Below are 27,358 nucleotides of genomic sequence, written 5' to 3' on the forward strand. Positions count from 1 at the left end.
CCTCTTTACAGCTGGGTTTATACAGTGGAAGGAGGGGTGGTGGGGATGGAGGGGTTATGTTGGTCACGCAAGGTCAATAGAACATGCGCATAATTTTGGAAGAAAGGAACAGAGCGAGAGAAAAAGAGAGAGAGTTTGTTAATTTATTAGATTATCTAAATTAAAATAGTGATGATGTTTACAATTGGTGAAATTGCATCACACCCGTTTTTATGATAGGCGTTATGATACCCATTTGATAGAGTGCGGGAATGATATTTTCCAGCTTCTGCGCCAGATGTACCGACCAATGAAAGCGCGAGCGTTCGAATGAGGAGGCGGAGGCTGGAGTTTCATGGATGCTTGTTATGTCTGTCAAACCACTAGCGATTAGAAAAATATAGATTTTCCTATAAAAAAATAACCATTCGCAAATGCAATATGGATACTGCGGTTGTTGTCGTATGGCTTTCTATGGGTACGTATCAATTTCGAATGGAAATATAGAGAAATAGTCATGCTTTTTTGTATTAGCCATATTAGCTAGTCGCAAGCTAGCTTGCTACAGCAGCCAACACGTTATGTGGTTGATGGGTTGGTCATTTTTTCCCACTGCCTTGGTTAGCTTTCTATCCCGTTATTCGGAGATAATAGTGGCCTTGCCGTTTAAATCTACACTATTTAGCTATTTAGGATATGAGATTATTAGCTATTAGTAGAATTAACTGGCTACATATATCTACCGGTATTTTACAATTTAAAGTTATTATAACGTACTGTTCCAATAATGTTGCCATTCCTCCAAGGATGTGTTGCTGATTCCTCCAACATTTCTCTTTCGCGGATACATTGTATCACCTTATTCAAACCAGTTGTCCTACATCTATTATAACATACCAATATCACATAGCTACAGTAAATCTAAGTATGTCATGCAATTGATGGCCAAAAGTTATCTTAATCTTTTATTTCTTATACTGTCGTCATATCATTATGAATTGAATACATTTGCATGACATTATGTAGAAGCCGAAATAATGCATTAGGCCTAATATTGTGTGAAAACTATTTCCTATGTCACCACATGATTATAAGTACATTTTGCCATGTGCCTAGATGTGCTAGAAATTGCAAGTGAAGCATTCAGCAATTTTTTTTTGCAAACATGCCTCTGTTTGAGAAAAGATTCAAAATAAGTATTGCTTTTGTTTGTGTTTGTTGGTCTATTAAGTTTTCATTGTGCATGTATCTGGTTTCACACACAATGATGTGATTGGGAGAAACATCCATGTACAGCCTAATCTGGGTTTGAAGCAGAGAACTGCCATACCAGACGGTGAGTGGGCGTGTGCAGTGTTGAACATCTTGTGTGACTCCTCCCTGACCCCCCTCCCCCTCTATTCTCATAACATGGTGGTGACACACTCAAGTAGTTCCCTATTAATGGACACATTTGTGTTGATTGTAACAGACTGTGGTGCAACCTCTTCTGCTTTGTTTGTAATCTTTGCTCTTCGGTTTGTTTGAGTCACAGTCTAATTCTGACTAGCCCTAATTGTATTATTTTGAGATGCTGTAAGTGAGAGTTTCCTTGGTTACTGTAACTTTTTTTAAGAGACTTTCCAGTGAATAGTAAAAATGTTGTTGCCCGCCTATCCTAGACAATAGCCTACTACTTGTTTACAGCCCTCTCCAAAAGACCCCATGACCTGGAGCGAGAAAATATATTCATTGTTAGTTACCTCAGTCCAGAATGGTTGTGCATCAAGTTCAGTCTAGGTACAGTAGGGACGTCTGAGTTGGCTGTGGTCCTCCCCTGCTAGCAACCGCTGCCTATAGAACCAGTAACCGAGCACAGTTTCACTCCAGTCTAGAGAGACAGACCACAGGCTAGATCAAGTCTAATGGTGCTCCCATAAGTCTGTGTAGTTTTAATGCAAACTAAAAGCACATGCATTCCCTCGGACCGGAATGGACAGATAGATCCACCTCCACCGCTGTACATTCAACTGAACAACAGGACAGAGGACATCCTTTTGCTGTCTAAGCCAGCCTTTCAACAGACAAGCTCTTTTTTTACTGTGTGGCCAAGGACATTAATAAAGACTATTTCTGGGCTGAGGCTGCTGTGTGCCCAAGGTCGGGTTGGTCCATAAAGGCATAAAAGCGGGTTATCCATTCTGTTAGTGATCTGCAGCAAGGGAACATGGCAAGGTGTGTGTTTTGTGTGTGTACCATAGCTAATATGCATGCGTGTGTGTGTGTGTGTGATGGGTCCTGCCATGGTTAGGGAGTTGAGCATTAACCATGAATGGTTGATGTATTAGATGGGGCTGTTGGTTCATCGTCTCCAGAAGGACTTGCTGTGCCCAGAGAGCCAGGTGTAAGCAGATCTGATGCTATTAGCACACCTTGTCGCTAGCGTAGCCAAGGATCTCTGCTTTCTTTGTTTGGAGTCGCTGGACTGCATTCCAAATGGCACCTTATTCCCTATATAGGCTAGTGCACCACTTTTGACCAGGGTCAATGTGGCACTGGTCAAAAGTAGTGCACTATGTAGGGAATAGGGTGCCAGTTGGGATTCCGCCCAGTTGGAGTCTCTAAGGTTTCATCTGGCAGTGACCTGGGGAAGGCCATCTGGGCTGAGACATCGAAATAGAATTGGGAATGTTGACCTGAATGTGGATATCCATTCTAGTAAGTCTCCCTCTATGAACGGACACATCTGTGGACAACACGTGTTAATTAAACCACATCAAGAGTCTCTGAAAAGAAGGGTCAATGTTTGACCTTGGCTGTGGCTGTAACTGTCATGTGGTTTTAGAAAATAAGCTTGACTGTGTTGTGAGAGGGCTGCATCTTAAGTGGCATCCTATTCCCTATACCAGTGGTTTCCAACTTTTTCGGTTACTTTAACACCAACTGAACTTTGCTCTGCCCAGAGTACCACTGAAGTATCCCTCATGTGCATTTTACCAGTAGGCCTACGGTCTCATGAGTCTTCTCAAGTACCCCCTGTGGATAGGCCAAGTACCCCCAGGGAACCACTGCCCTATGTACAGTTGATGCTGCCACCCCCGTGCTTCATGGTTGGGATGGTGTTCTTCGGCTTGCAAGCCTCCCCCTTTTTCCTCCAACCATAACAATGGTCATTATGTCCGCACAGTTCTATTCTTGTTTCATCAGACCAGAGGACATTTCTCCAAAAAGTACGATCTTTGTCCCCATGTGCAGTTGCAAACTGTCGTCTGGCTTTTTTATGGCGGTTTTGGAGCAGTGGCTTCTTCCTTGCTGAGCGGCCTTTCAGGTTATGTCGATATAGGACTCGTATCACTGTGGATATAGATACTTTTGTACCAGTTTCCTCCAGCATCTTCACAAGGTCCTTTGCTGTAGTTCTGGGATTGATTCACACTTTTCGCACCAAAGTACGTTCATCTCTAGGCGTCTCCTTCCTGAGCGGCATGACGGCTGCGTGGTCCCATGCTGTTTATACTTGCGTACTATTGTTTGTACAGATGAATGTGGTACCTTCAGGCGATTGGAAATTGCTCCCAATGATGAACCAGACTTGTGAGGGTCTACAATTTTTTTCTGAGGTCTTGGCTGTTTTCTTTTGATTTTCTCATGATGTCAAGCAAAGAGGCACTGAGTTTGAAGGTAGGCCTTGAAATACATCCACAGGTACACCTCCAATTGACTCAAATGATGTCAATTAGCCTATCAGAAGCTTCTAAAGCCATTACATAATTTTCTGTAATTTTCCAAGCTGTTTAAAGGCACAGTCAACTTAGTGTATGTAAACTTCTGACCCACTGGAATTGTGATACAGTGAATTATAAGTGAAATAATCTGAAATAATAAGTTTTAATGACTCCAACCTAAGTGTATGTAAACTTCCGACTTCAACTGTACATTAGTGCACTACTTTTGACCAGGGCTCCTAGTGCTCTGGTCAAAGTAGTGCACTATGCAGCAAAACATTTTTTTTAACCTTTATTTAACTAGGCAAGTCAGTTAAGAACAAATTCTTATTTACAATGACGGCCTACCGGGGAACAGTGGGTTAACTGCCTTGTTCAAGGGCAGAATGACAGATTTTTACCTCGTCAGCTCAGGGATTCGATCAAGCAACTTTTTGGTTACTGGCCCAACGCTCTCTAACCACTAGTCTACCTGCCGCCCCACATTTAGCTTTATCAGTGTGGTGATGTTGAAACAACATTCAGCTATAGGCTAGTAATATCCCTACACCATAGCTCAATGATCATAGCAGTTGCCAGGCAGGTTCTATGGCAGATCCCGACCCTGTGCTTATTTCACATCTATAGAACCGTTTAGATCATTGACCACCTTTTCCTGTGACCAGGTCCCCGGGGACAAAAGACATCTGGGACACTTTAAGGTTTAGTGTTTTGCTTCAGATGGGTTTCACAGATCTACTTGGGCATTTTACATAGTCTATTGAGACATTTGTTCACGGTCTGATTTTGATTGGACTTCAAACTATTTTGTGTACTGGATAGGACATAGGCTAGTGTCTGTGTGTACTGGATAGGACATAGGCTAGTGTCTGTGTGTACTGGATAGGACATAGGCTAGTGTCTGTGTGTACTGGATAGGACATAGGCTAGTGTCTGTGTGTACTGGATAGGACATAGGCTAGTGTCTGTGTGTACTGGATAGGACATAGGCTAGTGTCTGTGTGTACTGGATAGGACATAGGCTAGTGTCTGTGTGTGTTTGTGTTACCTTAATCTGGCTGTGTTGCCTGTAATCTCTTCTGTTCCAGAGTGGTTTAACCCATTATATGGACTCTTGCAGTGTTTAACGTAACTCCAATTAACTACAGATTATGGGCCGGTTTCTGGGACACAGAATCCTGGACTAAAAATCATGTTAATCTCCGTTGAAAGTGATTTTTTTAGTCCAGGTAGGACTAGGCCTAATCTGTGTCCTGGAAAGTGGCCTAAATCTCCCAATATGTCTTAATAATGATGAAGAATGAAGATTATGGTAACATGTTTTCCAATAGGACTTTTTTTCAGCTCTTCCAGGCTCCATTTGCTGCAAATGGAGTTGGATTTATTTGTCTGCAGTCATGAACAGTGGAGCTGTCTCTCTCTTTGACGCACACGCACGCACGCACGCACACACACACACACACACACACACACACACACACACACACACACACACACACACACACACACACACACACACACACACACACACACACACACACACACACACACACACACACACACACACACACAATGTACTGCAGTTCTCCCTCCCCCTCCCATCCCAGCACACTCACTCTCCCATGGTGATTAAAAACGTAGCTCATACCCTCTGGAGGAGGAGGATGGAGAAAAAGAAAGAAGAAGAAAAGCTCTGTCAAACCAGAGTAGAGGAGCAGGAGGTAAAGAGGGGGATGGGGGGGGGTAGAGGAGCAGGAGGTAGAGAGGGGGATGGGGGGGGTAGAGGAGCAGGAGGGAGAGAGGGGGATGAGGGGGGGGGGGTAGAGGAGCAGGAGGTAGAGAGGGGGATGAGGGGGGGTAGAGGAGCAGGAGGTAGAGAGGGGGATGAGGGGGGGGTAGAGGAGCAGGAGGTAGAGAGGGGGATGAGGGGGGGGGGTAGAGGAGCAGGAGGTAGAGAGGGGGATGAGGGGGGGCGGGGTAGAGGAGCAGGAGGTAGAGAGGGGGATGGGGGGGGGTAGAGGAGCAGGAGGTAGAGAGGGGGATGAGGGGGGGGTAGAGGAGCAGGAGGTAGAGAGGGGGATGAGGGGGGGGTAGAGGAGCAGGAGGTAGAGAGGGGGATGAGGGGGGGGTAGAGGAGCAGGAGGTAGAGAGGGGGATGGGGGGGTAGAGGAGCAGGAGGTAGAGAGGGGGATGGGGGGGGTAGAGGAGCAGGAGGTAGAGAGGGGGATGAGGGGGGGTAGAGGAGCAGGAGGTAGAGAGGGGGATGAGGGGGGGGTAGAGGAGCAGGAGGTAGAGAGGGGGATGAGGGGGTGGGGTAGAGAGGGGGATGAGGGGGTGGGGGTAGAGGAGCAGGAGGTAGAGAGGGGGATGAGGGGGGGTAGAGGAGCAGGAGGTAGAGAGGGGGATGAGGGGGGGTAGAGGAGCAGGAGGTAGAGAGGGGGATGAGGGGGGGGGTAGAGGAGCAGGAGGTAGAGAGGGGGATGAGGGGGGGGGTAGAGGAGCAGGAGGGAGAGAGGAGGATGAGGGGGGGGGTAGAGGAGCAGGAGGGAGAGAGGGGGATGAGGGGGGGGTAGAGGAGCAGGAGGGAGAGAGGGGGATGAGGGGGGGGTAGAGGAGCAGGAGGTAGAGAGGGGGATGAGGGGGGGTAGAGGAGCAGGAGGGAGAGAGGGGGATGAGGGGGGGGTAGAGGAGCAGGAGGGAGAGAGGGGGATGAGGGGGGGGTAGAGGAGCAGGAGGTAGAGAGGGGGATGAGGGGGGGTAGAGGAGCAGGAGGGAGAGAGGGGGATGAGGGGGGGTAGAGGAGCAGGAGGGAGAGAGGGGGATGAGGGGGGGGTAGAGGAGCAGGAGGGAGAGAGGGGGATGAGGGGGGGGTAGAGGAGCAGGAGGGAGAGAGGGGGATGAGGGGGGGTAGAGGAGCAGGAGGTAGAGAGGGGGATGAGGGGGGGGTAGAGGAGCAGGAGGGAGAGAGGGGGATGAGGGGGGGGGTAGAGGAGCAGGAGGGAGAGAGGGGGATGAGGGGGGGGGGGTAGAGGAGCAGGAGGGAGAGAGGGGGATGAGGGGGGGGTAGAGGAGCAGGAGGGAGAGAGGGGGATGAGGGGGGGGTAGAGGAGCAGGAGGTAGAGAGGGGGATGAGGGGGGGGTAGAGGAGCAGGAGGGAGAGAGGGGGATGAGGGGGGGGGGTAGAGGAGCAGGAGGGAGAGAGGGGGATGAGGGGGGGGTAGAGGAGCAGGAGGGAGAGAGGGGGATGAGGGAGGGGGGGTAGAGGAGCAGGAGGTATAGAGGGGGATGAGGGGGGGTAGAGGAGCAGGAGGGAGAGAGGGGGATGAGGGGGGGGGGGTAGAGGAGCAGGAGGGAGAGAGGGGGATGAGGGGGGGTAGAGGAGCAGGAGGGAGAGAGGGGGATGAGGGGGGGGTAGAGGAGCAGGAGGGAGAGAGGGGGATGGGGGGGTAGAGGAGCAGGATGGAGAGAGGGGGATGAGGGGGGGTAGAGGAGCAGGAGGGAGAGAGGGGGATGAGGGGGGGGTAGAGGAGCAGGAGGGAGAGAGGGGGATGAGGGGGGGTAGAGGAGGAGGGGGAGGAGGAGCTGCCATTTGCCTCTGCAACACTTCCTGAATAAAGAATAAGTCTGTGTTTGTGTTGTAAATGGATAGACTCTGGTATAATGGGAGTCAGCGAGTATGAGACAGAGAAGAATAGCAGCACTATTGTGCTTCTTAAAGCTACAGTCTGGGATTGGGACAACCATTTTTGTACTTTAACATGAATGATATAGAGCCATTGATTATTGGGGAATATAACATATAAATGCGTCATGACTTTTGCAAAACTGTCTTACCCTTTCAGTACCCCCCATTCGACAGCTGTTTACATAAACAGGTGGCGGGGCAGCCATTTGTTTGTTTGAATCCCAGACTGTAGCTTTAAGAGGCTGACTGAGTCCCAGTGCTGGTGCTACTTACTGCTGTTGACAACCATTCACTGCTCTGGCCCTCTGACTCCCTGGTTGCTGATATCATAGGCCTTTAGCCCTTAACAACTACTGACAAGTCGACTGTAGCCTGGGTGCCTGGCTGACTGTTCTTGGACTCATCAGTGTTAGGCTTATATCAAAGAGACTGAATAATTCAAACCTCTCTGGCTATATAGTACTGGCCTTGTTTGGCAAGAAAACAAATTGGTTAATGGGAAATCTGCAGTTTGATCAATAACAAAACAGTTACCCCTGCCGCTGATTTGGTAAACAGCTTAGGGATGGGGCTGGAGAAATGTAACCACTCTCAAATTCATGAACTATGAATACAGGGACTCCATGATATAATATGTATAGTTTTAACCATGTTTTGAGGCTATACAGTATTTGTTTACATTTACATTGTTTACAAACAAATGACTAAACAAGCTGATTTTTAGGTTCTGATGTTGTACGACAGTTGAATTAAGCACAAGAGGCAGATTAAGTTATATTTAAGCAATAAGGTCAGAGGGGTGTGGTATATGGCCAATATACCACGGCTAAGGGCTGTTCTTAAGCACGACGCAACACAGAGTGCCTGGATACAGCCCTTAGCCATGGTATATTGGCAATATACCACAAACCCCTGAGGTGCCTTATAGCTATTATAAACTGGTTACCAACATAATTAGAGCAGGAAAAAATATATTTTTGTCATACCCGTGGTATACGGTCAGCCAATCAGCATTCAGGGCTTGAACCACCCAGTTTATATTCTTCAATAATCAATAGGTATATGGTCCCGTATGGCTCAGTTGGTAGAGCACGGCGCTTGCAACGTCAGCGTTGTGGGTTTGAGTACCACTGGGGACCAGTATGAAAATGTATAAACTCACTACTGTAAGTCGCTCTGGGTAAGAGTGTCTGCTAAATGACTCAAATGTATAGTCAGGTCCATAATTATTGGCACCTTGATAAAGATGAGGAAAAAATGACTGTATAAAATAAATTATACAAATAATGAGCTATACTGCATGCTCAAAACATTTCAAATTGTATTTTATTATACTAATACAATTACTAAGAGAAAGATACTTTTTTTAATAAGTAATAGAAAAAATCTTTAAAATGATTGGTTCCCCTGTTTTCAGTACTCCGGCACCCTCCCCTTGTTAGGATAATGACACAGTTTTTTTCAAAAAGCTTTCAGTCTTTTTTGATCATCTTTATCAAGGGTGCCAATAATTATGGACCTGCTAAGTTTAAAAGTAAAAAAAATTGATGTAGCAACTGCAGATTGCCCCTTTGACGCAGAAATAGACTGGCACCCAGATTACGCCGATTTATCAGTCACGAGCCCAAATGATTTGAAAACCATAAGAGACTACAGCACTTCCCCCTCACATGTTTTGATGGGGATTTTCACCTTGTAAAGATACATTTCCTCCCTCCTGAATACAGTTGGCAGGGGCTGTAATGATGAAGACACACACGGACGCACACAAACACACACACACACACACACCCCCCCCCCCCCCCACACACACACACACACACACACACACACACACACACACACACACACACACACACACACACAGGAGTCCCGGCTAATAACCTCTGTGTCCTCTTTCTCTGTGCTCCAGTGATTACCATCCTGTCGAGGTCGCACGCCGACCGGAACGTCTACCCGTCTGCAGGCGTGCTGTTTGTCCATGTCCTGGAGAGAGAACACTTCAAAGGAGAGTTTCCCCCCTATCCCAAACCTGGTCTGTGTCTGTGTTCCTCATTGGATCTGTCAATCCAATAATAACCAGATTACTAATTGTACTATTACTACTAGTAGACTACCTATTTATGATAAATACTAATCTATTCAGTAATAAAATATATTTTGCTAAGCTACAGTACAGCAAATACAGAGAACGTATCAATATCACCATAAATGTCAGTGTCAGAGTAGAATTCACATCTCTCAGTCTCAAATCACGCTCTCAGGGCCTCGTTGACTAACTACTAGGCTAAGCGTTTATTGTACATGTACCAACGTCTGTCCGTACAGGGGATTCCAGCAACGACCCCATCACCTTCAACACCAACCTGATGGGCTACCCAGACCGGCCAGGCTGGCTGCGGTACATCCAGAGAACCTCACACAGCGATGGGGTGCTCTACGGATCCCCCACTGCAGAACACGTGGGCAAGGCCACCATCATAGAGGTGTTGGCTCCATGTGATGCTAAAGGAGTTACAGTGCCTTGCGAAAGTATTCGGCCCCCTTGAACTTTGCGACCTTTTGCCACATTTCAGGCTTCAAACATAATGATATAAAACTGTATTTTTTTGTGAAGACTCAACAACAAGTGGGACACAATCATGAAGTGGAACGACATTTATTGGATATTTCAAACTTTTTTAACAAATCAAAAACTGAAAAATTGGGCGTGCAAAATTATTCAGCCCCCTTAAGTTAATACTTTGTAGCGCCACCTTTTGCTGCGATTACAGCTGTAAGTCGCTTGGGGTATGTCTCTATCAGTTTTGCACATCGAGAGACTGACATTTTTTTCCCCATTCCTCCTTGCAAAACAGCTCGAGCTCAGTGAGGTTGGATGGAGAGCATTTGTGAACAGCAGTTTTCAGTTCTTTCCACAGATTCTCGATTGGATTCAGGTCTGGACTTTGACTTGGCCATTCTAACACCTGGATATGTTTATTTTTGAACCATTCCATTGTAGATTTTGCTTTATGTTTTGGATCATTGTCTTGTTGGAAGACAAATCTCCGTCCCAGTCTCAGGTCTTTTGCAGACTCCATCAGGTTTTCTTCCAGAATGGTCCTGTATTTGGCTCCATCCATCTTCCCATAAATTTTAACCATCTTCCCTGTCCCTGCTGAAGAAAAGCAGGCCCAAACCATGATGCTGCCACCACCATGTTTGACAGTGGGGATGGTGTGTTCAGGGTGATGAGCTGTGTTGCTTTTACGCCAAACATAACGTTTTGCATTGTTGCCAAAAAGTTCAATTTTGACCAGAGCACCTTCTTCCACATGTTTGGTGTGTCTCCCAGGTGGCTTGTGGCAAACTTTAAACAACACTTTTTATGGATATCTTTAAGAAATGGCTTTCTTCTTGCCACTCTTCCATAAAGGCCAGATTTGTGCAATATACGACTGATTGTTGTCCTATGGACAGAGTCTCCCACCTCAGCTGTAGATCTCTGCAGTTCATCCAGAGTGATCATGGGCCTCTTGGCTGCATCTCTGATCAGTCTTCTCCTTGTATGAGCTGAAAGTTTAGAGGGACGGCCAGGTCTTGGTAGATTTGCAGTGGTCTGATACTCCTTCCATTTCAATATTATCGCTTGCACAGTGCTCCTTGGGATGTTTAAAGCTTGGGAAATCTTTTTGTATCCAAATCCGGCTTTAAACTTCTTCACAACAGTATCTCGGACCTGCCTGGTGTGTTCCTTGTTCTTCATGATGCTCTCTGCGCTTTTAACGGACCTCTGAGACTATCACAGTGCAGGTGCATTTATACGGAGACTTGATTACACACAGGTGGATTGTATTTATCATCATTAGTCATTTAGGTCAACATTGGATCATTCAGAGATCCTCACTGAACTTCTGGAGAGAGTTTGCTGCACTGAAAGTAAAGGGGCTGAATAATTTTGCACGCCCAATTTTTCAGTTTTTGATTTGTTAAAAAAGTTTGAAATATCCAATAAATGTCGTTCCACTTCATGATTGTGTCCCACTTGTTGTTGATTCTTCACAAAAAAATACAGTTTTATATCTTTATGTTTGAAGCCTGAAATGTGGCAAAAGGTCGCAAAGTTCAAGGGGGCCGAATACTTTCGCAAGGCACTGTAGAGTTGTTTGTCTGCAGTTATGAACAGTGGAGCTTTCTCTGACACACACACACACACACACGCACACACTAAACTACAGTACATTAGAAGTTGTAGATTCAATCAATCAATGAATACATTATAACATTGAATGTTTTGAACAATCACCCGGTCTTGTCCGCAGTTAAGTTTGCCAGACAGGGTCCTATCAGTCAGATATGTGGGCACAACCTGTAACAATCATAGTAGTGGTTAGGGGTATAATTTACATTATGTAGTCCAGCAATAGAGCCCCACAGTGGAGGGGTCATAATACCCATAAAATCTAGGGGTCAAGCAGGGAAATGGGTCCAATCGTTTTTCCACCATTCAATTTTCCTAGAAGGGATTTCAGAAACACTCCATGGTAAACCTACATGAAACACAGCCTTTATTTGAAGTGTTTCTGGGTATTATGACGCATACTGTGATACTCTATGTTCACAGGTAGATTAATAGGTTTTTTGCACATATGCAAATGCTGTCACATGGTGCATTGTGATATAGCTTTATTCTAGGGTTTTAGATGTGTCCTTAATGTGTCTAAACTACTGTAGCATGTTCTCTAAGGCATTAGGTTCCCTGTAGGAATGTTCCTGTAGGATGCAGTGCCCCAATTCCTTCTTCCCTCTGAGCCTTTTACTATGGAATATGTTTGCATCTGGCTCGGACCTCGCCGGCGAGCCTCAGCCTAGGACATAAAGCTGTAGTGATCTGGGCTTAAACTTGTACCCTTATTTGTTCCAGATTACTGCCTATAACAGACGCACTTTCGAAACGGCCCGGCACAACTTGGTCATAAACATCATGTCCACGGAAGGTAAGAAAAAGAGAGAGAGACAAACGCTTAGTGAGGACATGATGAAGCAAGATGTTTTTAATTTAAATCTAGAGGGTTGCTTCTGATGTTGACTAAAATACCCTAAAGCTAATTGTTCTATTTCCTTGAAAAATGACTGAATAACATTCATATAATATATATCAATATATTATCCAGAATACATCAACCTAAGAGGCTAACACCATACACTCAACCAGACCGCCAATTTTTTAATTAAGGGTCAACACAGTCCCAACACGGGACTCAGAGCTGTGCAAATCAACAAGCACACTTCTGAAAGCGCCATCTGAAAATCCACTGTCTGCAATTGACTGAAAACTGGCCTAGTACTCTAAACAAGTAGTTAGATTGTAACAGTACATTTATTCTGTGACTTGCAATAAAGTCATACCCAGTACCACAGTAACCAATGCCTCACTCTGTGTTCCTATAGGGAACAAATGATTGTGTATAGGGCAGATTAAAACAGTATTGTGAATGCTCTTCATGTTGAGGTCTACAGCTACAGTACAGGTGTAGGATATTAATTTGAGCCAGTTTGCCACAGCAGGAAAATAGTCCTGCAGCAACAAGAAATGTGAATTATTATGTAGATTGTAATTAATAGGCATTTTGGTAGGGGTTGATACAGGGAAAATCAAGTTAGACATTTCAAAGTGGAAATGTCTAACTTCAGAAGCCTTTTTAAACCTCAAATACATCACAAGTTCTAAAATGTCCTGTATACATCTCATTATGCTGTACGTCTGTACAGAGTCTCACTCTACATGTGATACAATAGCACCACGGTGCCTGGCGAAAAGCTGCCCAGCTGTTTCTGGCCCACGCGTACTGTGTGACCTCACTCACACTGAGCAGTGACGTCACTAGCCATCTGCCCAGAGCCGAGCCGCTGTCATAACAGACACGTAACTGAGCAGACAAACATTGGCCTTTGTCGAACAGTTTGTCTGATATTACGGCCGTTAAATATTATTACATATGGTTGTCAGTTAGGGATGTACTGAACATGTACATTTTGTTCACAGAATGATATTGGGCCTATTAAAATGAACAGATTATATCTGTAATCTCTCTCTGTCTCCCTCCCTCCCTCTCTCAGACTACCCACTGCCATACCAGGCAGAGTTCTTCATAAAGAACATGAATGTGGAGGAGATGTTGGCCAGCGAGGTTCTGGGAGACTTCCTTGGCGCAGTGAAGAACGTGTGGCAGCCCGAACGCCTCAACGCCATCAACATCACCTCAGCGCTGGACAGGGGCGGACGTGTTCCCCTGCCCATAAACAACCTCAAAGAGGGGTGAGGGCATAGAAATAGAAACAGAAACACTCTTTAGTGCAGTTCAATACATGGTTTAACAGAGTAGAAGGATGAATTTACATATCAACATCACCTTGGCGCTGGACAGGGGCAGACGCGTTCCCCTGCCCATCAACAACCTCATTGGGGTGAGGAACAGGGTCACCCTCAGCAGCCCTTAAAGGTCAAGAGTATTTTGATACATAGTTTGAAAGAGGATGATGAATTCAAGTATCTTCAGTTGATAGAGGATGATGATTTCAAGTATCTTCAGTTGATAGAGGAGGATGAATTCAAGTATCGTCAGTTGATAGAGGATGATGTGTTCAAGTATCTTCAGTTGATAGAGGATGATGAATTCAAGTATCGTCAGTTGATAGAGGATGATTAATTAAAGTATCTTCAGTTGATAGAGGATGATGAGTTCAAGTATCTTCAGTTGATAGATGATGTTGAATTCAAGTATCTTCAGTTGATAGAGGATGATGAATTAAAGTATCTTCAGTTGATAGAGGATGATGAATTCAAGTATCTTCAGTTGATAGAGGATGATGAATTCAACTATCTTCAGTTGATAGAGGATGATGAATTCAAGAATCTTCAGTTGATAGAGGAGGATGAATTCAAGTATCTTCAGTTGATAGAGGATGATGAATTCAAGTATCGTCAGTTGATAGAGGATGATGTGTTCAAGTATCTTCAGTTGATAGAGGATGATGAATTCAAGTATCGTCAGTTGATAGAGGATGATTAATTAAAGTATCTTCAGTTGATAGAGGATGATGTTTTCAAGTATCTTCAGTTGATAGAGGATGATGAATTCAAGTATCGTCAGTTGATAGAGGATGATGTGTTCAAGTATCTTCAGTTGATAGAGGATGATGAATTCAAGTATCGTCAGTTGATAGAGGATGATTAATTAAAGTATCTTCAGTTGATAGAGGATGATGAATTCAAGTATCGTCAGTTGATAGAGGAGGATGAATTCAAGTATCGTCAGTTGATAGAGGATGATGTGTTCAAGTATCTTCAGTTGATAGAGGATGATGAATTCAAGTATCGTCAGTTGATAGAGGATGATTAATTAAAGTATCTTCAGTTGATAGAGGATGATGAGTTCAAGTATCTTCAGTTGATAGAGGATGTTGAATTCAAGAATCTTCAGTTGATAGAGGATGATGAGTTCAAGTATCTTCAGTTGATAGAGGATGTTGAATTAAAGTATCTTCAGTTGATAGAGGATGATGAATTCAAGTATCTTCAGTTGATAGAGGATGTTGAATTAAAGTATCTTCAGTTGATAGAGGATGATGAATTCAAGTATCTTCAGTTGATAGAGGATGATGAATTCAAGTATCTTCAGTTGATAGAGGATGATGAATTCAAGAATCTTCAGTTGATAGAGGATGATGAATTCAAGTATCTTCAGTTGAAAGAGGATGATGATTTAAAGTATCTTCAGTTGATAGAGGATGATGAATTCAAGTATTTTCAGTTGATAGAGGATGATGAATTCAAGAATCTTCAGTTGATAGAGGATGATGAATTCAAGTATCTTCAATTGATAGAGGATGTTGAATTCAAGTATCTTCAGTTGATAGAGGATGATGAATTCAAGTATCTTCAGTTGATAGACGATGATGATTTCAAGTATCTTCAGTTGATAGAGGATGATGAATTCAAGAATCTTCAGTTGATAGAGGATGATGAATTCAAGTATTTTCAGTTGATAGAGGATGATGATTTAAAGTATCTTCAGTTGATCGAGGATGATGAATTCAAGTATTTTCAGTTGATAGAGGATGATGAATTCAATAATCTTCAGTTGATAGAGGATGATGAATTCAAGTATCTTCAGTTGATAGAGGATGATGATTTCAAGTATCTTCAGTCATAGAGGATGATGAATTCAAGTATCTTCAGTTGATAGAGGATGATGAATTCAACTATCTTCAGTTGATAGAGGATGATGAATTCAAGAATCTTCAGTTGATAGAGGATGATGAATTGAAGTATCTTCAGTTGATAGAGGATGATGATTTAAAGTATCTTCAGTTGATAGAGGATGATGAATTCAAGTATTTTCAGTTGATAGAGGTTGATGAATTCAAGAATCTTCAGTTGATAGAGGATGATGAATTCAAGTATCTTCAGTTGATAGAGGATGATGATTTCAAGTATCTTCAGTCATAGAGGATGATGAATTCAAGTATCTTCAGTTGATAGAGGATGATGAATTCAAGAATCTTCAGTTGATAGAGGATGATGAATTCAAGAATCTTCAGTTGATAGAGGCAGACATAAACGATAGATACAGACATTAAAGCATGGTTTGTTACCTAAATATGCATCCTCAGAACGTACTATTGCAAGTTTAAAAATGCCTTGTCAACTGTCATCATCAAAGTATTGTATTCTTAAATAAGCATGTTCAGAAAATTGTATTGCATCTGTTGCAACACAAACATGGACTTACAGATGCTTATGCAATGCAGGAGGGACCTTAGTGACCTTACCACTGTGAGAAAGTGAAAGAGAGAAAGTGAAAGAGAGCGAGAGACAGAGAGAGATCAACACACTGTATTAGACATTACAGCCTCAGACAAACACTGGCAGGCAGTTTTTAGTAGTCAGGAAGAATGAATCCCCATATGAATTGCCATAAGTTGTTCTAAAAACATGCATGGCCCCATTTGGGAAGATACAAGGTTGTAGAGGAGAGCCCCATAGAAAGACTGGGCCAGCAGGGCTAAGATATTACTGTTAGTGATATTACTGTGTAACCTAGCTGTTAAATCTTCCTCTCCTCTCCTTGACCTTAAATGTGCTTGCGTGTTTGTGTGTAGATTAGTCATGTTATATACCACTAACTGTCTCTCTGTCATTAAATCAAATGTATTTATATAGCCCTTCTTACATCAGCTGATATATCAAAGTGCTGTACAGAAACCCAGCCTAAAACCCCAAACAGCAAGCAATGCAGGTGTAGAAGCACAGTGGCTAGGAAAAACTCCCTAGAAAGGCCAAAACCTAGGAAGAAACCTAGAGAGGAACCAGGCTATGAGGGGTGGCCAGTCCTCTTCTGGCTGTGCCGGGTGGAGATTATAACAGAACATGGCCAAGATGTTCAAATGTTCATAAATTACCAGCATGGTCAAATAATAATAATCACAGTAGTTGTCGAGGGTGCAACAAGTCAGCACCTCAGGAGTAAATGTCAGTTGGCTTTTCATAGCCGATCATTGAGAGTATCTCTAGCGCTCCTGCTGTCTCTAGAGAGTTGAAAACAACAGGTCTGGGACAGGTAGCACGTCCGGTGAACAGGTCAGGGTTCCATAGCCGCAGGCAGAACAGTTGAAACTGGAGCAGCAGCACGGCCAGGTGGACTGGGGACAGCAAGGAATCATCATGCCAGGTAGTCCTGAGGCATGGTCCTAGGGCTCAGGTCCTCCGAGAGAGAGAAAGAAAGAGAAAATTAGAGAGAGCATACTTAAATTCACACAGGACACCAGATAATACAGGAGAAATACATTATACTTGTATTATCAGATATACCACTAACTGTCTCCCTGTCATTAAAGCTTACCTGTATACCACAGGAGGCTGCTGAGGGGAGGATGGCTCATAATAATGGCTGGAATGGAGTGAATGGAATGGAATGAACCACGTTGTTGATGTATTTGATCCCATTCCCTTTATTACGTCCCTGCCATTTCAATAAGCCTCCCCAATTAAGGGGCCACCAGCCACCTGTATTTTAAGCCAGTGTCTAACTCCCTGCCTCGCTCTCCAGTGTGTATGTGATGGTGGGGGCAGACGTGCAGTTCTCTTCCTGCCTGAGGGAGGTGGAGAACCCCCACAACCAGCTGCGCTGCAGCCAGGAGATGGAGCCTGTCATCAGCTGTGACAAGAAGTTCAGGGCCCAGTTCGACATTGACTGGTGCAAGATCAACCTGGTGAGGACTGGACAGGACCCTGGAACCATGGTGTGACCTCTTGACCTGTTCTCTGACCAAACAAAAATTATAGTGTGTATGTTTTTGTGTGTGTGTTATGTCATATACACGCATACACGAACACAGCCAATCCACAATCTTCAGAAGAAAATGTATATTTAGGCATGTAAACTGAACAAAGATATAAACGCAACAATTTAAAATATTTTACTGAGTTACAGTTCATATAAAGAAAGTCAATTGAAATAAATTCATTAGGCCCAAATCTATGACTGGGAATACAGATATCCAGGCTGTATCACAACCAGCCGTGATTGGGAGTCCCATAGGACGGCGCACAATTGGCCCAGTGCCGTCCGGGTTTGGCCGGTGTAGGCCATCATTGTAAATAATAATGTTTCTTAACTGACTTGCAGAGTTAAATAAAGGTAAAAAAAATAACTAAATCTATATAATATGCATCTGTTGTCCACTTGTTCACAGATACCTTTAAAGAAAAGGTAGGGGCATGGATCAGAAAACCAGTCAGTATCTGGTGTGATCACCATTTGCCTCATGCAGCACGACACATCTCCTTCACATAGAGTTGAACAGGCTGTTGATTGTGGCCAGTGGAATGTTGTCCCACTCCTCTTCAATGGCTGTGTGAAGTTGCTGGATATTGGCGGGAACTGGAACACGCTGTCGTACATGTCGATCCAGAGCATTCCAAACATGCTCAAGGGGTGACATGTCTGGTGAGTATGCAGGCCATGGAAGAACTGGGACATTTTCAGCATCCAGGAATTGTGTACAGATCCTTGCATCATGGGGCTGTGAATTATCATGCTGAAACATGAGGTGATGGCAGCAGATGAATGGCACGACAATGGGCCTCAGGATCTCGTCACTGTATCTCTGTGCATTCAAATTGCCATTGATAAAATGCAATTGTCTGAAGCTTATGCCTGCCCATACCATAACCCCACCACCCCAATGGGGCACTTTGTTCACAATGTTGACATCAGCAAACCACTCGCCCACACGACGCCATACACGTGGTCTGCGGTTGTGAGGCCGGTTGGGTGTACTGCCAAATTCTCTAAAATGACGTTGGAGGTGGCTTATGGTAGAGAAATAAACATTAAATTCTCTGGCAACAGCTCTGGTGGACATTCCTGCAGTCAGCATGCCAATTGCGCACTCCCTCAAAACGTGAGACATCTGTGGCATTGTGTTGTGTGACAAAATTGCATATTTTAGTGTGGCCTTTTATTGTACCCAGCACAAGGTGCACCTGAGTAATGACCATGCTGTTTATTCCGCTTCTTGATATGCCACAGCTGTCAGGTGGATGGATTATCTAGGCAAAGGAGAAATGCTCACTAACAGGGATGTAAACAAATTTGTGTACAAAATTTGAGAGAAATAAGCTTTTTATGCGTATGGAACATTTTTGGGATCTTTATTTAACTCATGAAACAAGGGACCCTCACTTTACATGTTGCGTTTATATTTTTGTTCAATGTATTTTCCCAGCCACCCTGCTAATACTATATCTATTTTGGGGTCATGTTGGAACATTACTGGAATCAGGAGGGAATAAGCAGGAAACCTGGGAACGCTCCAACCGGGATTTCTGGAAAAATTCAGCATTTTGGGGAAATTAATGGAATTTTGCCACCCTAATATCTATAGTAAATGAAGTACTGATTGAACCTCTCTCTTCTCCAGGTGGACATCACCAAGGTGGTCACGATCCACAGTAACCGTCCGGACCCAGGTACAGGGGTTCTGCCTGACATCGGGGAGTACAACCCCCCATCAGAGTCTCTGAAGAGCAGGGACTTCTTTGCCGACTTCCTCATCACGTTGGCAGTGCCCTCGGCCGTGGCCATGGTCCTCTTCACCATCCTGGGTTACTCCATGTGCTGCCGGCGAGAAGGGGTGTAAGTGTGCAGCTTTCACTTCTGACAGAAAGAGACACACACAGACTAAAACACACGCAGACACAACACACACACACACTAAACACACATTTAGGTCTACACTTTTAAAGATGGAACCAAAAGTATAGTGTTGTTTTGATGTGAGTTGAGGAGATACACGTTTACAGTTGGACTTCTCAGATCCTGAGGCATAGACTGATTAGTCTGAGTGCAGTGTCAGTGACCCTCAGTGGGAGTTAAGGGATGTTTAGTTATGCTACTGAGCCACTATAGATGGACGTCAAGAGGTGAAATATTCTGGAAGCGCAGCTGGTCAATAACCATCCAGTTTTATGGTCCATGCATGTTCTCCATACGTTACACTGTTCTGTCTCAGATCCATTTCTCATGACATAGATGGTCAATCAACCATTATATTGCTCCTCCAACCCCCCACCCCCATTTACAGGCTGGGAGACTGTCCCCTCCAACCCCCCACCACTCAGTGTGTCCATCCATCCATCCAATGCCACGTACTCTCCATTCACTTCAGTGTGAATGTCTTTTAACTATTAATATTAGTATTTAATTCATTCATTTTGTTTTGTTTCTAGGGATAAAAGAAACATGCAAACACCAGAGTAAGTGTTTATCCTCTCCTGTGTTTCTCTTTTCTTTTGAGTTTGATCTGTTTTGGTTCTTCTTTGAACCCCCGACCTTTCAGTTGGTTTCCCCTTTCACCTTTTGCTTTCAAATCGCCATGGTGACATGCTCATGTCCATCCATACTGTCATCTGTGTGTTTACATACCATCATCCAAGTAGCTGCTCAAAGCTGCAAGGGGCATGTTAAAAAAGGAAGTTGATCTTAACCACAGATCCAGGGTCAGATATTGGTTCACCACCTCTAATGGTTGAGTATAGAAGGGGAACGTCTATAGTTCTGTAACTGAAGCAGGGAAACCTCAGGCCAGGTTTGTTTAGAGAGAGAGGGAGGGGGGGAGAGACAGAGAGATGGAGGGGGGAAGAGAGTATGAAAGGGAGAGGAGAAATACTCTCAAACAACCTCCTCTAGACTCAGCAGATGGCAAATTACCAATAGTAACAACACAACACAGTTTCCTCCTACCAAGAAGAAACACACCAAATGCTGTCAAAATATTTCCTATGTTCTTATGTATTCCTTAATGCAGGTATGTACAGTACACAAGAGTGTGCCTGTTGACTGAGATGGTAAGAGCTCAGATGGTCCATTTATGGTGTATTTGTCTGTCCGTCTCTTCTCTCCTCAGTATCCAGTTAGTACATCACAGCTCCATCCAAAAGTCGACCAAGGAGCTGCGGAGCATGTCTAAGAACAGGGAGATCTCCTGGCCCCTCTCCACCCTGCCTGTCTTCAGCCAAAGTGGGGAGGTGGTGCCCCCCATACACCCAGACAACTACGAGACAACCAGCATGCCGCTGATGCAGACACAGACGTGAGTCCTGGCTGGAGTTTACAGACACACATGCAGGGACATAAACACATAGAAGAACAGATGCACACAATCTCTTTCCTTCTGGCACCATCTCTGTCTCTTTCTCTCATTATCTATCTCTCTTTCTCTCTCTTATGGCAGGCAGCAATGTAGTGCGCTGCCAACCCACAGCTCTCTGCGTCCTCCCCCAACAGGACAGGCAGCCTATTATCATAAGAGAGGTCTTTGAAACCTTGAATAAGGGTTTCAAATTTGGGGAAGCGACACTCTCTAATTGTTTTATATTTTTGACATTTTGTCAGGAAATGCAGCTCTGTCTCAGGTTCTGCTGTGGTGCAGTGGTTGTACAGCCTTTCCTCTACAGGGAGCCAGGTTTTCCTGTCTACCCTTCTCAATGGCAAGGCTGTGCTCACTGAGCCTGTACTTTGTCAAGGTTTTGATCAGTAACCATGGTAAAATAGTTTGCCACGGTGTCGATTTAGGGCCAGATAGCACTGCATTTTGATTTGTGCTTGTGTTTCCCAATAAGTCATGTAAATAATGTAGTTTTGTTTTGACTGTGTTGTAATTTGTTTTGATCTGATTGATTGGATGTTCTGGTCCTGAGGCTTCAGTGTGTTAGTAGAACAGGTTTGTGATCTCAGCCCCAGGACCAGCTGATGAGGGGACTGAGGCTTCAGTGTGTTAGTAGAACAGGTTTGTGATCTCAGCCCCAGGACCAGCTGATGAGGGGACTCTTTTCTTTACTCAGCTCTTGGTATTGCAGGGCTTGGTAATGATATGAGAGGGGTCACTGTATTTTCCAAAACTTAACTGCTCTTTTTTGAGTTTTCATTATTAGTGGATTGTAGTTTTCCTCTGGACATGTAGGAGAATCTTACAGAACTCTGCATGCAGGGTTTCAATGGGGTGTTTGTCCCATTGGGGGAAATCTTGTTTTACAAGGGGACCCCACACCTCACTGCCATACAGTGCAATTGGTTCAATGACACATTCAATTAGTTTTAGCCAAATTTGAATAGGTATTTCAATAGGAATAGTTTTTTTAATGGCGCAGAATGCCCCGTGTGTTTTCCCTCTCAGTTAATTCAGTGCATCATTAAGGTGTCCAGTTGAGCTTATTTTTAAACCTAAGTAATTGTAGTGTCTGCAGTACTCTATATATTTTGTACCAATTGAGACATTTGGTCTAATTCTCTGAGATCTGGATGTCTCTCTCTCATTGTCTCTTTATTGCTCTCTCTCTCTCTCTCTCTCTCTCTCCCTCTCTCTCTCTCTCTCTCTCTCTCACTCTCTCTTTCTTGCTCTCCCTTTCTCTCTCTCTCTCTCTCTCTCTCTCTCACACACACACACACAATGCTGTCCTAATAAAGTTTGTACTAAGCAAAAACATGAGTGAGAGTTTTGTCAAATTGGCTTAGACTCTAGACAATGCTATACAACGTTTAATGCTCTAATAATCAGATGTTCTCTAATTTCAGAAACCTGCAGAACCAGATTCAGATACCACAGCAACAGCCATCAGGTTAGTATTGACTCCTGCTTTAGGATGATTATTTTATTATCTCTTGAACCAATGAAAATGATACATTAAGGTCTCTCGCTGAGTAACATGACACCGTGGACTTAATCATGATCATTCTCAATCATCTAGGCCAGGCATAGTCATTGCACGTCTCGCGAGACGCATTCGTCTTTCTGCAACTTAATTGGCGGCTCGCTGCAATATTCTGAATGCATGTGTTGTGTTTTCCTCAGTCAGATGAATGTGTCGTTTAGTTACTAGAACAGTGGTCACGTGACTAACCTTCGATATCCGCTAACGGACTGGTAAGAGCGAACGCTAGCGGCTCTAGATTATTATCGACTATGACCCCATCCCATTACCTGATTTCACATATTCTTGTGCTGTAACTTTTATTGAGGTAATGACAATAAGGTCAGATTCAATAGTTTTTACACAGTTGTTTCACATACCCCCAAGTGAACTGAAATAGAGAATCAAATAGCTTGATGGTCCATGTTAATAGTATCTTACATATCATGTGTGAATCCATTTGATATGATGTAATAGGTCTATGAATCAATTTGAGTTTGCAATAGTTGTCTTTTATCTTTTTATCCAGATCAACCAAACACACTACAGAAATATAAATGTGATGAGTTAAAACATATGGGGGTATTTCTGATCTGAGAGTCTGCATAGATATTGCAGTAATGATTTTCCTCTCTGTTGAAGTAGGTCCTCATTTCCCTAAGGGGATGTAGAAAGTTGTATTACATACAATGTGTGTCCTTGGGTTGTCTGATGTCAGAATACTCTTTCTAGCCTACATTTGCTCCTTTCCAAACTATACTGAACAACAAGATAAACTCAACATGTAAAGTGTTGATTCCATGTTTTATGAGCTGAAATAAAAGATCCCAGAAATGTTCCATACGCACAAAAAGCTTATTTCTCACATTTTGTGCACAAATGTGTTTACACCAATGTTAGTGAGCATTTTTCCTTTGCCAAGATAATCCATCCACCTGACAGGTGTGGCATATCAAGAAGCTGATTAAACAGCATGATCATTATACAGGTGTACCTTGTGCTGGGCACAATAAAAGGCCACTCTAAAATGTTCAGTTTTGTCACACAACACAATGCCACAGATGTTTCAAGTTTTTAGTGAGCGTGCAATTAGTATGCTGACTGCAGGAATGTCCACCAGAGCTGTTGCCAGAGCATTGAATGTTCATTTCTCTACCATAAGCCGCCTCCAACGCCATTTTTGAGAATTTGGCAGTACTTACAACCAGCCTCACAACCGCAGACCATGTGTAACCACGCCAGCCCAGGATCTCCACATCTGGCTTCTTCACCTGCTGGATCGTCTTAGACCGGCCACCCCGACAGCGGTTGAAACAAACTGTCAGAAACTGTCGCAGGGTAGCTCATCTGCATGCTCGTCGACCTCACAAGGGTTTTGACCTGACTGCAGTTCAGCGTCGTAACTGACTTCAGTGGGCAAATGCTCACCTTTGATGGCCACTGGCACGCTGGAGAAGTGTCCTCTTCATGGATGAATCCTGGTTTCAACTGTACCGGGCAGTATGATGTCGTGTGGGCGAGCGAATGCACAGAGATACTGTGACAAGATCCTGAGACTCATTGCCATGCAGCTCATCCACCGCCATCACCTCATGTTTCAGAATGATAATGCACGGCCCTGCAAGGATCTGTACACAATTCCTGGAAGTTGAAAATGTCCCAGTTCATCCCATGGCCTGCATACTCACCAGATACGCACCACCCATTGAGCATGTTTGGGATGCTCTGGGTCGACATGTACGACAGCGTGTTCCAGTTCCTGCCAATATCCAGCGACTTTGCACAGCCATTGAAGAGGAGTGGGACAACATTCCACAGACCATAATCAACAGCCTGATCAACGTTATGCAAAGGAGATGTGTCACATTGCAATGGGCAAATGGTGGTCACACCAGATACTGACTGGTTTGCTGATCCATGCCCCTGTCATGTGAAATCCATAGATTAGGGCCTAATTTATTTATTTCAATTGACTGATTTCCTTATATGAACTGTAACTAATTAAAATCTTTGACATTGTTGCATGTTGCGTTTAGATTTTTGTTCATTTTTTACCCCACCTACACTTCTGTAGTTACTGTGTCTAACTAGACTTTAGCTCCTCCTTGTGTGCATGTCAATGAACTGCAAGAGAGCCCTCTGCTCAGTCTAACTTTCTGCTCAGTCTAACTCCCTGCTCAGTCTAACTCCCTGCTCAGTCTAACTCCCTGCTCAGTCTAACTCACTGCTCAGTCTAACTCCCTGCTCAGTCTAACTCACTGCTCAGTCTAACTCACTGCTCAGTCTAACTCACTGCTCAGTCTAACTCCCTGCTCAGTCTAACTCATTGCTCAGTCTAACTCACTGCTCTGTCTGTTCATTTTATTGCTAACAAAGGAGATAGAGATAATTATTGTATGTCAACATTTCGGAGACTGGAGGTAAGTATGCTGGTCTGCCTTTGCTTCGATGTATAATTTTATCATTGCCAACTATATAAGAGACTATTTTATTTGTACTTCATATGACATTAGTAAACAAGTTGAAATGGAGAATGTGCAGCGCTCGCTCACCATTAAAATCATTTTATTTAAACAACTATTAAAAGATTGATGTTTCGGACTTCATCAATGGCTGAAGCGTCAAGATTTTAACAGTTGTTTAAATAAAATGAAAGGTTATTAATGTAGAGCGAGCGTTGCCCCTAACCCTTTTCAATGATGATCATATTTTTTGGTTGCACCTCGACTTTTGTTGGTTGAGTGCCCTCTACTTGCCACAGTAGTAAAGTAGTTCAAATGTAGTTACCATATTCCCATTGTTAAAATATTCAGTCTCAGAACCTGTAAAAAATCGATATTTATATTAGATCAAGATCAATTATATGATGCAATATGCTTGAATAAGGTCATTTTATTCTCCATTCTAGGTAAATGGTATTCCTGAGGAGAGGAAAGTGGCTGAAGCACTGAACTTGTGACAAGAGAGAAGCCCAAGAGACAGTGGTGGAGCTGCTTTCTGTCTGTCCGTGTCCCTTTAAGCCAAGTGTTTTTCTATGTCTACATCCTAAATAGAGTACCACAGTATGAGTCATAATAGACATCAAACCTAGCGGTCAAATAGGGAAACGGTTCCAATCGTTTATCCACCATTCATTTTTCCCATAGGGGATTTTAGAAACACTTATAATAAGGGCTGTGTTTCATGTAGGCTTACCCTGGTGTGACATGTTGATAACCGTGTAAATCTCTCTAGGACATTTGTAGTTTTGCATTATGTCTACTTTGACCCAAATTAGCATTTTCGAATCTGAGAGTAGAGCCAAATAAATTGATAAAAGTCACCTTATCCTAGAGAGATTTTATTGGTTATCAAAATGTCACACCAGGGAAAGCCTACATGAAACAGTCCTTATTTAAAGTGTTTTGAAAATCCCATATGGGAAAAATGAATGGTAGCAAAAGGATTGGAACCATCACCCCGTTTGACCGTTAGGTTTTATGGGTATTATGACACCTCCATTGTGGGGCTCTATACCCAATTTCCCGCACAACTTCTGACCAGGGCCCAGAGACACTACGTCTGTCCCAATCTGCATGCCCCAGCAGTGCGTTCATACTCGACGCTAGTGTCCGTCAGTGTGCCCTTATGTATGTGAGCGAGTGGTGCAGAGTACAGTAAACTCATGATAAGTGCACTTAGTATGAGAGCAAGCTGTTTAAGTGCAGTCCCAATTCAATTACACTCATAACTGTGTGCTCTTATTTAATGCACACGGTCACCACAATCCTAAACAGCTGCATTTATCAGTAGTCGACTGTGTGTGTGTATACCAGCCTGATCATGAATAACAAATGCTACATTCATAGGATATTTAGAAATATTTTGTGCATATGTTCTAGAAATTATATGATGCCATTAACAATATCATGTTAGTATTTTACTTTCCATGCACAATGCTCATCTTTAGAGGGAAACGGAGATGGACAGAGACGCTCGTCAAGTCCAATCAAATAAAAATGTAAATGCTCATTTTCTGTCATATAACAGTAAAAATAAGTTTGGTTTAAGTTTGCTGTCAATTGTGTTCAACGGCTGCAACTGTAGCACCAGGCCCCCAGCACACGCATTATAGTAATCTGTTAAGCCCATCTGTGGAAGGTCAGAAGGGCCCACTCGCTCTCCCCGGGTCATTTGTTTTCAGGGGTTGGATGAGCTTTAATATTGCAGATAGGTTGTTGCTTCCATCAATGTATTGTCTGCATCATTTCCAATCCCCCAGATATGTTTTTATATACACACACATTCATTTTGTTTTTAGAATATACCTTTATTATTCCCCACAAACCCTACCACCCTTCCCCAATTGGAGTAAACTAATAAACAATCTACCTTCAGTTTATACATACAATACACATTTCACAGAAATTATATTTGGTTTGTTTTTAGGCCTGGCCTTCCTCTATTTGTGATGTCCATCCAGTTTGGTTTCTATTTGTAACTGCTATTTCACAAAGTATATACATTTTACAGACCCCGTATGTTTTACATTGGTTATCTTGTTATTAGTCCCACCCTTCAGCTCCATTCAACCCCTCCCATCTTGCTCTTAACACCATCCATTTTGCATTTCTATTCGCCATATATTTTTCAACTGTGCTGTGATGCTTCACGAAAGAACTGAACCTTTCTATTCTCATAGCTTTAAAATAAAATGTTTGGCTAAAATGATTATTGATCGATTGACTGTGACTTTTCAAATCACCCAGTAAT

At 43.5% G+C, this 27,358-nt stretch overlaps 2 protein-coding genes across 8 annotated transcripts in view; one reads left to right on the forward strand and one right to left on the reverse strand.

Annotated features, from left to right (window-relative positions):
- Positions 1-2,109, reverse strand: part of ppp1r9a (protein phosphatase 1, regulatory subunit 9A) — a 139,395-nt gene extending 137,286 nt beyond the window's left edge. For all 3 annotated transcript variants that reach the window (XM_090209183.1, XM_036953408.2, XM_090209179.1), the window contains exon 1: positions 1,722-2,109. The gene's annotated coding sequence lies outside the window, so the exon portion shown is untranslated. The remainder of the gene's footprint in view (positions 1-1,721) is intronic.
- sgce (sarcoglycan, epsilon) lies at positions 1-27,316 on the forward strand. Of its 5 annotated transcripts, XM_090209190.1 has the most exons (13): positions 41-457; positions 1,211-1,315; positions 9,281-9,403; positions 9,697-9,854; positions 12,275-12,347; positions 13,471-13,669; positions 17,463-17,625; positions 19,339-19,553; positions 20,147-20,173; positions 20,824-21,009; positions 22,491-22,534; positions 24,983-25,026; positions 25,515-27,316. In XM_090209190.1, exons 1-13 carry the CDS (start codon positions 421-423, stop codon positions 25,563-25,565), a joined length of 1,425 nt encoding a protein of 474 aa, XP_090065316.1. In that variant the 5' UTR covers positions 41-420; the 3' UTR covers positions 25,566-27,316. The 5 variants fall into 5 exon arrangements, with proteins under 5 accessions (XP_021428320.1, XP_021428321.1, XP_021428317.1 ...); XM_021572642.3 differs by lacking the exon at positions 1,211-1,315 and having other exon boundaries at positions 8-457; XM_021572645.3 differs by lacking the exons at positions 1,211-1,315; positions 24,983-25,026 and having other exon boundaries at positions 1-457.
- The last annotated feature ends 42 nt before the right edge of the window (positions 27,317-27,358 follow it).

The sequence above is a fragment of the Oncorhynchus mykiss genome, chromosome 18, assembly GCF_057628025.1.
Source record: "Oncorhynchus mykiss isolate SJ-2025 chromosome 18, ASM5762802v1, whole genome shotgun sequence".
Classification (NCBI taxonomy): Eukaryota; Metazoa; Chordata; class Actinopteri; order Salmoniformes; family Salmonidae; genus Oncorhynchus; species Oncorhynchus mykiss.

Excerpts from the sequence above, each read along its gene's own strand:
- sgce (XM_090209190.1), top strand. The coding sequence starts at position 421 with ATGGATACTGCGGTTGTTGTCGTATGGCTTTCTATGG. Across the intron at positions 9,404-9,696 it reads TCCCCCCTATCCCAAACCTG|GGGATTCCAGCAACGACCCC; the intron begins GTCTGTGTCTGT and ends CTGTCCGTACAG. Across the intron at positions 20,174-20,823 it reads AGAAACATGCAAACACCAGA|TATCCAGTTAGTACATCACA; the intron begins GTAAGTGTTTAT and ends TTCTCTCCTCAG.